We start from the raw sequence: 11,365 nt of genomic DNA, 5'->3' as shown, positions 1-11,365 counted from the left end.
TTCTATTTTATCCTAGCCTTATCTCTACTTCTGCAGCCAAATACACAGCTTGCCTTTTGCTAGCCAAGTCATATCACACTGCTCTCTGCTATCTTTTTAGATGCTCAGACACATTTGGGATGAAACATCAAGTCTTAGTATTGCTGTAATAGTGATTTTTTTTTCATTTTTCTTTGAGGGTAAGGAGATGATCTGAAAAAAAGCATGATTTTTTATTTATTGTCATCTAAATTAGGAATACCTTCCTTAGCCTTTTTATTTCTTAGGTCATATTGCCATTAAGACTTAAATTCCCTTCTCCCCTTAGGTTCCTGTAGGTTAGAATGATGATCTAGCCACTGTTCTTTTGTGTATGTCTGGTAGATTATTCAAGTTTTTCACGGCCTTACAATTTTTTTCTTTTAAGCAAAAGCACTTCCACTTAAAGAGCTCATGCACTTTAGAGCTTTGATAGCTCTTAGCGCAGCTTAGCAGCAACAGCCTGCTGAGACACTCTAAGAAAAACTAAAGGTTTTAGCTTATCACTTAAGTTCAAAAGCAAGCTGCTTTCAGAAATTATGTAGCATAGGAGCAGCACTGAGGCACAGAAACTCAAAAATCTTGCAGTGGCCTTGTGTATAAAGACACTTCAACTTAGCAAAGATAGCTTTGGCATTTGTCAGAGGTAGCCTATCCTTAACTGTGACTTAGAATGTTCCTCTCTTTTTCGGTTTGTGAGAGTAGTTATTTAAGAGGATGAGGATTAGGGAAAAAAGCACAGGTGACTTCAAAACTATTGCTAATTTAAATGTAAGACAGAACCATCCACAGTCCTCTAAAACATGCCATGGGATCCTTAAGGTTATCAGCAAGACTTAATTCTGGACCTTTACCCCAAACTATACTCTTGCTATGCTGGAATGCTGCTTTAATACAATAATAAGAATTATATATAAAAGTGAGCCCTGACAGATATATGTCTTCATTTGTACAAGTCTTAGAGACAAGCTCTGGAGACCCCACCTGGAAAAACACATTTCCTAAGAATTAAATTGAACTCCAGGCCAAGGTATCAGTATTTTGCGAGTTGCAAGAAGCCTGCACTGGGTCATTAACAACAATAACAAAAATTTCATCTACAAAACAATCACCAGAAAAATCCATATAGACAACACAGGACTAACATAGCATATGCAAGTTTCTGGTACATCTGCACTGAGCACATGGACTGAGGAACCTGGATTTCTATTAAGCCTGCAGAGTGCCTACCCATAGCCTATCATCCTAAACATCAAATTTGTTCACATTGTTCTAGCAGGCCATCTTCCAGTATGCTATGTACCTTTGGTAGGAAACACAGTTGTAGTGAAGTTTTAAGTGGGACCATAGGTCCATAGCAAGAAGTGAAATGTTATCTTCAAGCATTAAAGAAACCATCAATTTATTTATGTATATCCTGGAGTAAACTTTTGCTTTCCTCTTAAATATGAGGTTTGGTCATTTTAAACCATAATGGGAGAGCCTGGTCAAGAACAAATGTTCTCTTCACCTGACTCTAGTACCAGCTCTGGAAGATTTCTGATCCCTGCTTTATAGCATCTTGGCAAAATATAGACCTTAATATCATCAATTCAGAAAAGGTATTGCTAATATATGCACCCCTCAGGTTTTGAGAACTAGACAACAAAATTCTATCAATTCACGTAAATGTAGTACATAGTTTTGCAGTTACTTGCAAAGCTTTATCTAAGACGTGTCAAAATAGCAAACCACAAGCTCCTTTCAAGGCTGCCCTCCCCCAACTGTATTACATTAACTCATACATTATGCCCTCAAGCAGAACAAGTAACAAAAGGTGAATTGCATCACCTGGGAGAGGTAACTGACTCTCAGGTAACAGAAACAGGTAGCTAGGTACTGACCACATAGGAGCCCTCTATCTCCAAACGCAACTGTCAAAGGCTGCATGAACCCTTTGAATAAGAGGCAAAAGGCAAGGTGGTCCCAAGAGCAAGCAGTCTTGCACCGCAACCATTTCTTTCTAGCATTCTACTCACAGTAGGTTGTGAATATCTCACTGAAGCATTCTTACTTTTGACAGAGCCTTTTTAATATAGTCTTTGCCCAGAATTTCACAGTATGGAATAGAAAATGGAACTTTAATTTTCATTAGTCCATTTCTTGGATGTAAAAGGTCCATTCCAAAATAACCAAGAAATTATAAAATACAATGTTCAAATGTTTATACCTGTGAGTTTACTATTGCAGACGACTTAGAGATGAAACGAAAATTAACTCAAATAGGAGCATTTTATTTCATTACTCAACCACGAAATTGTGTAGTGGAGGTATCAGAGAAGTTACAAAAACATGTTATTTCAGAATGAATTTAAAACTCCTGAACATTTAGAAGTTCTAATGGTGGTGGCTTAAGAGGAATCTTTCCCATTGTAAACTTTTTTGCTTCAAATTGTTTCAACTCTTCAGGTGATAATTCACTCTTTGGTGTAAATAACTTTTCTGATGTAGTATTGTTTGTGACTACAGAAGACGCTGATGTTATATTATGTCCAGACGAACTGGCAGTCTGTCCAAATAAAGTACTGCTTGAATGTGAGGGAGAAGCTGCTACTGCTGCATTAAAAGCTCCAAAGGCTGTAAGCGGAGTGGTGCTTGAAGAGCTCACAGCAGAAGAATTGCCAAACCCTGAAAACCCAGAAGTTCCAAAACCGCTAGTTGTTTCAGAAGTTTTAAACGAGAAGGAGGCTGCAGATGGAGCCACCGGGCTGCCAAAACCAACAGAATGGGATACGCTAGGAGAGGACGTCACACCGAATGCGGGAGGATTACAACCAGCAGAAGAGCTCCCAAAAGCAGGGGTGTTTCCAGATGATGCACTGACGAGACTGGAACTTGTTTTAAAGGAGAAACTGCTAGCACTGTTACTGCTGCTGTTCACAGGAAAGCCTGCAATTATAAAAAAAAATGTTAGAATGTGCACACCTGTAATACTAAACCACTGCTGCATTTCAATTATGCAGAAGAAGAAAAACCTCAAGAAAACATTTAACTGTTGGTTCTTAATGCAGGAACTTACTTGACAACCCAAAGCTTGATGTTTGCTGTCCTCCAAATCCAAAGGCAGGCAATGGTTGAGCGACTGTGTTCTTTAATTCAGATAGCTTAAAAAATTCCAAATACATAAATGAAAACTAGATTCCAAAACAGGGAAATGTCTTTTAATAAATACTTGAAGCAAAAATATAGCTGCCCAGTCCAATTTAATGTAACTTAGACTAAGTTAGGTACTGATCACTTTCATTACGATTGCATGCTCTTGTAGCTATGAACAAAATGCTTTAAGGCTGTACACTATTCTCTGTAAAACACTCCAGAAACACAAATAGATTACAATTTACTTTTTTCTGTCAGTCAATGACCTGAACACCTCTTCCAGCTCTCATTCTCATCTCTTGCCTATTTCAATTAGTGCTTTATGACCCTGTCTATGTCATTGCTTTGGACTTAGTCTGTTCTCTCTCTTGGCACATCTAGTCTTCTGTGCTAAGACCAAATCCCGCTTCTTCACCTTCAGCACTGGTGGGTATGATCACGGGGTATGATCATATTACTAAAACTTTAATGCACTTCAGGCAGACTCCACTTAACTTACTCTGTCTCCCTGATTATTTAATACTGCCTTTAACTCAAGCATTCTTTTCTGACACATCTATATTCACAAGTGTTTGTCACCTTCCCAGGAACAACTACTCTTTGTATCTTCAAATTTTATTCAAACGGTTTCTCTCCCACCTATCTATCAATTTCTCTTCTGGTATTACCAAAAAGCTCCATTTATCCTAAGACGGCCTGGAGGACAATTCTGGTCTCATCTGCTGATTATACCTTGGAAGAGTCAGCACATGGAAGAAAAGGTGGGGTGGATATTTGCCTCTTGCTATACATCTACTCAACCGGATCCCAACCTCAAGCTATAGTTACTTTCATGTGGCTTGCAAAAAGATAGTATTGCAAACCTGGGATCCAGCTGCTGCCTTGCTAACATGGAACCATCCTGATACACTACTTCGCTTAGTTAACTACAGGGTTTTGTAATACCCGCCTGCAATTCACTGACTTCGTGATTCCAGAGAAAGGTGGATGTAAGACCCAAAACTGTGTTCACAGATTTTCATGTTCACCTGACTCAGGCAGTGCTAGAATATTCAGTCACATTTCTATCGCCTATAAAAACCACACAGACGGGGAGACAGGGCAGTTTTCAAACTGCAATCATTATTCTGTTATATAATTATCCCTTACAACCTTTCCACTTTCTCTAACATTCCCAGAAGCGCTCTAACATTACTGTCAAGGTCTTTGTGCTACCAGTCAGCCAAACGCTTTCATGCCAGATGTTTTTCAAGGCTGTAGTGCCAGAATATAGCACATCGCAGTTGAGATTTTTCAGAACAGTTCATAGATCTACAATAAAATTGCCAATGAATCTAGGAATCAAACATTTTCATGTCTCAGCTATTTAGGTGCAAACAAGGATGCCCTAAAAGAATCGTGTATATTTGGTTGTAAAATATAGTAACCTGTAATCTTCAAAGCAATACCTATTACCTATTTATATAAAGTTAGTAGAAGTGTAGTTAAATACTTTGATAACAGCTGAAGTTTCTATGGAACATTTGCAAGATCTCTTCATTAAAAACAAAGTGGCATTACAAGTATCATGTCTTAGAAATCTTTGTAGCAGAAATTAACGTTGGCATTTGCAGGACATTTTGGGTGATGTGTCTAAAAAAACATGAATCTAAGAAAAACACTTGCCCAAGATTCATAAAAAACATGACATCAGGAACAGAAACATCTTACCTTTCATTAACACTTACCAAAGCTGCTTTTGTCGATGCATTTAAAGCTTTCAACTGAAGCAGCCGATTTTTCCATTGTTTTGCTAACTCTTGGACAGAATTTATCTAAAAAGGGGAAAAAGAAAAGCATACTTTTATTATCGGTGAAGACTTAAAAAGACAAATAGAGTGATCTGACAACTAAACTGAAAGAACATTTCTAGAATTGGTAAAAAAACTTCATTAAGCCAAGAAGACAAGATTTTTGCTTTCCTGAAACTTCAAGGTGAGAAGCTGAAATTTTTGTTATTAACACAGAATTGCTTTCATTTCTCTTACTATATCAACTTTTTTTTTTACTTCAAGTAACAATAAGATTAAAAAAACATGTCCTGGGGCTTTCTAAATCTAAGTTCTATCACTATCTGAATTAGGTGCTTGGGAGCGGGGAGAACCACACACACCAAATACGTAAGTTTTAAGTATAAGAGAACAAACTCTTCAATCCTTGTTTTATTTCTGGCTTGTCCATTTATGTGCTCACTCATTAAGCTGAAGTCCTAGGATTTGCCTTAGCTTCTCTGACATTTTCAGAAAAAAACCTGCCCACTTTCAAAACATTGTAATTCAGAACACTAACAGTATCATCCTAAAATATTTAGCTTTGCAGAAATGAATTTCCTTAATTTAAATCAGCCCCTTTAATGTGATCCAACAGGTCACTGCACAGAACATATAGAGCCATAAATAGCACCTGAGCTTATCTGCTAACTGTGATTAAACAAGAAACTGGAAAGTCATTGTATTACTTACTTTTCAGGAACTTCAAACCTGAATTTCCCATATTTAGGTTTATCAACACACCTTATTCGAAGCCTGGCCTAAATGAATTTTCCTTAAAAACTAAGTAAAACATGTAACGTCCAAAATGCCTGCAAGAGTAGAATGAGTAATCTTTTTGTAAATAAGTTCCTTAATTTTTCAAAACGGTCTTGCGTCACAAACATCAGTAATTCTTTTGTGTCTAGTCACATGCTGGAAGATCATGTTGTTTGGTATCAGCTCTTATACAACAGACTGGAAAATTCAGATTTTTGACCCAGTTTAAGAATAGGAACACAGGCTTTGGAAAAGACATGTGGTACTTAAACATTTTGCGAGAGAACCGTATATACAGTTATCATCTATTCACTGAGACTTTCATGAACTCGCATTCAGTGCTTCAGTGAGGCCAAAATTTTTTTTTTTTTTTAATAGCCAGGCATAGTGTATTGTTTAATCATTTCAGTTTATTTTTTTAATTGATTAAAAAAAAAAAAAATCTCCTGTCTCTGAAAATGCAATTCTGGTAATTCAAAACACAAGAAAGCAAGAGTGGTGACAACAGCAATTCCTTCTGTAATACAGAACCAAGGGGAAGAGGAAAGAGTGCAATGTAGCTTGAATTAGTTTGTACTTGTGTCTATCCAATAGCCTAATTCCTTTCCTGGCACAGCACTGAACTGTGCTACATTCCTTTATATTGATAGGACTATGAAGGAGGAACAAAAGATATAAATTTATATATACATAAAACCATATATATTACTTCTTTTCTAGAACTGTATATACTCCTTTAGAAGTATCTGCTATTTTCAGCATTAATTCCCTGCAATAAAGGTATGTAAAAGAACAAGGTCAAATAAACTTCCCCAGTGTTCTACCTAAAGCACTATATATCCAGCTATAACAATCAAACTGACTAACAGCATACGAAGTATTAAACTTTTGAGACAGTGTTTGAGTAACTTCTACAAATAACACACAAGAGCAGGGACAAGACTAAGACAAGGAGTGTCTAGGTTTAGAAAGACCATACATTTAACAGAAATTAGCTAAAAGTCTATTGCCACCATTTTTTGTAGGAACTGATACGTCTAGGCGTTTAGGCCACCAGTTTTAGAAGCCCAGATCTGACAGTTTTAGCCTCTGATCTCAGGCAGAAATAGGAAGTTACAGTAGAGCATACAGACTAGCAGCTCTTTTTGCATTCTATTTGGTGCACAGTAATTTAAAAATATTTTGGCATTCTGATAATCTCCTAGAGCTTAGTAATTAAATGCGTCAAGAGTTGCCACCTGATGAATAGTACAAGTCCTATCTTGAAATGTGTCCACATAAAGAGTCAGCATTTTTTAAATACTTACATAGTTCTGAATGTTATTGTTTGCTCTGCAGTTATAATACTCCAGACGCAATTCTTCTGGTGAGAAATCTGGAAAGCCTGTAAGGAGAGGAATAATAAAAAACCTCCAAGAAAATATATTAATACTTCCAATTGCCCTTTGTAGTTATGAAGCAATGCGCCTTGGTAGATTATCTGTTACTCAGTTACAGTTGGAGACACAAAAAGGACTCCAAAGATGTGAATGTCTAAAATGGATTTGCCATAATCCAGTATTCCTTTCTGTTGCATCACAAGGCAAATCATCATCTTGTAAATGCTTCCACAGAGGTACAACAGTGTGGACACGTGTGAGAAACACCCTAAATAGCAGCAGTACAAGGCAACACTAAAAACATTACCTACCTGAGACATTTGGCTTTTCTTTCATTGGTGAATAAGATGAAAATATCCATTGTCCTGAAGATTCCCAAATTTCCATGTCTTTCACTACACATTCACTACAAAACAAATCAAAGTAAAACCACAGATGAGGGTGAAATTATATGGTCACAACAAAACCACCAGAAGCAATTGCCTAGTTTGAATCCAAAGCCAGATTCAAATACCTGCTACCATGAAAATTAATGAAGTATGAGACTAGTCAGAACAAACAAGAGAAGTACTCAGTTCTCTGAAAAAATGCACTTATTCAGCAAGATACAGAAGTGTCCCTTCAAAGCATTTCACTTTATCATCTAACTGCAAGTAAATCAAACCAGATCTTAAAAAAAAATCCCAACACACACAAAGTGGTTTTTAATCCTTGCATGGCATAGGCTGTCATAGGGTTTTCCCTGAAGCTGTAGACCACAATACAGTTTAAAACCTTCTCAGTACAAGACCATTTTACAAAATAATGAACATGCACAGTATTAAATAGCAAAATTCGGGGGGGGGGGGGAGAGAAAAAAGAGGGGAAAAAAAAGAGAAAGAGATAAGTGTTCCATATAAATTTCTGGAAAAGAATCAAAAGCATAAAAATCCAGACATTGCAAAAGCAGAGAAATAGAAGCTACATCAACAAAAGTAAATTCAAATGTAAACAAACAGCAAAAGGGTAAAAACTAAAGTGGACAAGCAGATCACTACACAGTAACGAACAAAGATTCTAAGTATTTCAGATGTTTTGTAACACAATATACATTCATGTCTGAGAAGCTGAATAAATAATCTGTTACGCATTTTTGTAATGTAATCTTAAAAAAAATAATGGAAAGTGGTTCCAAAACCTTGCTACTTCAGGAAATCACATTGCCTGTTGCTTCTCATCACCTGGCCTGTAATGGCCTTGAACCTGCTGGTCACTCTCAACTGACTCTAACATACATGCACGTGAAACCAGGTTTCAATAGTTTTGCTATTAGCAAAACAATTTGTTATCTTAAGTGTCAGGAAAACTAAGTCAAATAGTTCATTTTCTCAAGGAGTTGTTTTTTTTTTTTTTTTTTTTAAAAATGGTTGAAATACTGTCCAAGGGGCTCTGACCCCTTATTTTCAAGTACTGTAATCTGTTTCCTTCTTTATCCTCCTGCCCACAACTTAAATACCGTAACATCTTACTAGTATCACAGTTGTCTAGCTGCCCAACCCAGGTTCAAAACAAGGAGCGCCTTCTTCCCACGCCAGCATAACTCAAGAGAATTAAATGAGGTAGTGTTTTCTATGGTTCTTACTACGTGTCCCAGCTTCCTCCTCACGATCATGTCCTCCGCATTATCTCTAGTAAGTCAGTAAGCTTTTAAATTGCTTATTCTAAATGCTTTCAGTGAAACAGGACTACAACTTACAGAAGTCTCTCCGCTTCATCTTTATAGCCATCAGCAATATTTTGACTGTTCATTAATGCAGAGAATCTGTTCTGTGAAAAGTCTGTATTTCTGCTGCCGCCACCTGATGATCCAAAATCAGAGGAGCCAAAAAATCCTCTTCCGTGATCTCTGCTGCCACCCCATGTATTAGACTTAAAAGTAGATGGCTGGATAACATTAGTATATCTCTGGTTAGTGGTACCCCATCCTCCTCCTCCTCCTCCTCTGCTAGTACCTTCCAATAAAAGAAAAACAAACAACAGAAATTTTAAATCATTAAGACATTAAACAATACAACATCCACAAAAACTGTAAGTATAACTGTTCTTATGGTGGCAATAAGAAGTTTGAAAAGAAAATGTAGTTTTTTCCTAATGAGATAACATAATTATTTAGTGAGCTTAACCTAGTGAGTTACCCAGGGTAGTTCTGGAATCAGAGGTAAATGTGAACTCCTCCTCACATCACCATGCCAACAACTACTTGCGGTGCTGCAGAAAAGAGACCGTTTCTGTTTTGCTTATGTTGTTTCATAAACTACCCCAAGCAGAAAAAAAATTAAGCTTAACTCACAGTACATTCACATTAGGGGCTTCTGCCTACATAGCTATAGCAGAGGCTCTGTTGCATAGCAAAGACCTCCCAAGTGAAGTTTTAAGACCGCGGACACATCTGTGCATGCTACAGGCGAACTCCAAACCTCTTCAGCAGGTATAAAGCCAGGCAACTGCATTACTGGCCGTAACTGTATCTATCCGTTTGATGGCATTCCCCATCACGCCTCTTGCATACCAAAAGCCTCTAGAGACCCGTAGTTAAAGCAACTTTCCAAAGGTACAACACGCAGGTGCTTGAAACTTGTTCACTGCTCTTATAAAGCAAGGCTTCCGGCGTTATTTTCGTATTTTCTCTGGTCTTGCAGCACATCTTGCAGTAGCTTCGCCAGACCCCAACTCTACAAGCGCCAAAACAGAGGCTACCGCCGACAGCCCGAGGCAGGCGACACCAGAGCGGGGCTGCCTTTGCTCCGAAGCTCCCGTCAGCAGCGGAGCCCCGCGGCAGGCACCGGGGGGCCGCGACCCCAAGAGCTCGGCGAGGACCTCCGGCCCCCCGCCCGCCGGGCCGGCGGCTGCACAGCAGCCATGCGGCCCCGCGCCATTACCCCCGCCCTCAGCGCCGCGGGGCGCCGGGCCGCCGCGCTCGGTGGTACCTTGGTAGTGGGGTGCAGAGGGCCCATGGCGCCCGCCGCCGCGGGGATGCTCGTTCCAGCACCTCTCGCCGAAGCGGCAGCGGCCCTGCAGGAAGAACTGACAGATGGCCATGGCGGCCCCGCCGCCGCCAACCGCCGCCGCCCTGACGTCACAGGTGGGCGCCGCGCAGTGGGGCGGGGCCGCGGCGGCGGCGGGGAGGAGGCGGCAGAGAGCCGGCCGGAGCCCGCTGCCCCTCGGCCGCCGCCCCGCCGCTGCCGCCTCAGCGAGCCCAACCGCCGGCCGCCGCGAGCCCAACCGCCGCGGCACTCACGGCGGCGGCGGGAAGAGCGTTTATGGGTGCGGGCCTCGGGCTCCGGGGGCTCCGAAGGAGGATGCCCGGCGCCGGGCTGTCACCCAGCGAGCTTTATCAGTAGGCATCGCCGTGCGCGGCGGGGCCTGGGAAGGAGGAGCACGGCCTTCCGCACCGTTTTCAGTTCAGATACTGAACCCGAGATGTCGGAGCCTACGGGCCGGGGCGCACGGCAAGGTAAAAGTCGAGGGGGAAAAAAAACCAACCAGGTGTATGTAAAGAGGAGCATCGTCACTTTGCACAAAGGTTGCGCCGTTAAGAAAGCGTAGAGGGGTTTGAGGAGTAGCGGACAGCACTGCCAGCCAGGATGGGCACTCGGAGAAGATGGCCCCTGTGTGCATGTGTTCCCTGACAAGCTACGTCTTGCAAGTCCTTCTTCGTCCTTCTGAGTTTTTCAGTAGCTTAAAACCAATTATTAACCCTTTGAAAATAGAGTTAGGAAAAGGTGCTTCGCAATTTTAAAAGCAGATACAAAACCCAAACAGCCTGCACAACCTAAAAAGTGCACAGTTCACTCCAGTTTTTACAGTATTTTAAAATTAAGGATCGGAGACACCAGTGACACATTTGTTTCATGGCTCAGAAAAAGGGAAAGGCAAGGGGGAACAGAAAAAAATGTTTTACAGCATTCACTTTACTGCTGAATAAAGAATTGAGTTGCAGGAACCACTGTTAAATGCATCTACTTTCTGTACATGCAGAGTTGTTAGCATGAGGAAGAAAACCAGGAGGAAGTCTACAAAGCAGCACTGACTTTGAAAACTGGAATTTATACTACTCATGAGAACTTGGGAGGATCTTCAGAAATAAAACAGACTAAAAATCCATACCACCAGTGATGCGCAAGGTACAGGAAGGCAAGCACCAACTTTTTAAGTTAACTCGATAGTCTCATAGAAACAGATCTGAAAAAACTAGCAAGTTAGAAGTGAGGTGACAAAATCAGGACG

At 40.3% G+C, this 11,365-nt stretch overlaps 1 protein-coding gene across 4 annotated transcripts in view; it reads right to left on the bottom strand.

The window, feature by feature from the left end:
- Positions 1-2,270: 2,270 nt before the first annotated feature.
- The window catches only part of NUP42 (nucleoporin 42), a 223,017-nt gene continuing 213,922 nt past the window's right edge, over positions 2,271-11,365 (bottom strand). The window contains exons 1-7 of one of the 4 annotated variants that reach the window (XM_075705577.1): positions 10,054-10,177; positions 8,835-9,066; positions 7,411-7,505; positions 7,028-7,104; positions 4,881-4,967; positions 3,077-3,161; positions 2,271-2,946 (exon numbers count right to left, since the gene is read on the bottom strand). In XM_075705577.1, coding sequence (XP_075561692.1) covers positions 2,369-2,946; positions 3,077-3,161; positions 4,881-4,967; positions 7,028-7,104; positions 7,411-7,505; positions 8,835-9,066; positions 10,054-10,177 — 1,278 coding nt within the window. In that variant the 3' untranslated portion in view covers positions 2,271-2,368. Of the gene's footprint in view, positions 2,947-3,076; positions 3,162-4,880; positions 4,968-7,027; positions 7,105-7,410; positions 7,506-8,834; positions 9,076-10,053; positions 10,178-11,365 lie in introns of those variants that run through there. The other 3 variants (XM_075705579.1, XM_075705578.1, XM_075705580.1) reach the window with 3 other exon arrangements.

The sequence above is a fragment of the Pelecanus crispus genome, chromosome 2 (genome assembly GCF_030463565.1).
Source record: "Pelecanus crispus isolate bPelCri1 chromosome 2, bPelCri1.pri, whole genome shotgun sequence".
NCBI lineage: Eukaryota > Metazoa > Chordata > Aves > Pelecaniformes > Pelecanidae > Pelecanus > Pelecanus crispus.
Note: the sequence above shows the minus strand (reverse complement) of the source record. Positions and strands in the feature narration are given on the sequence as shown.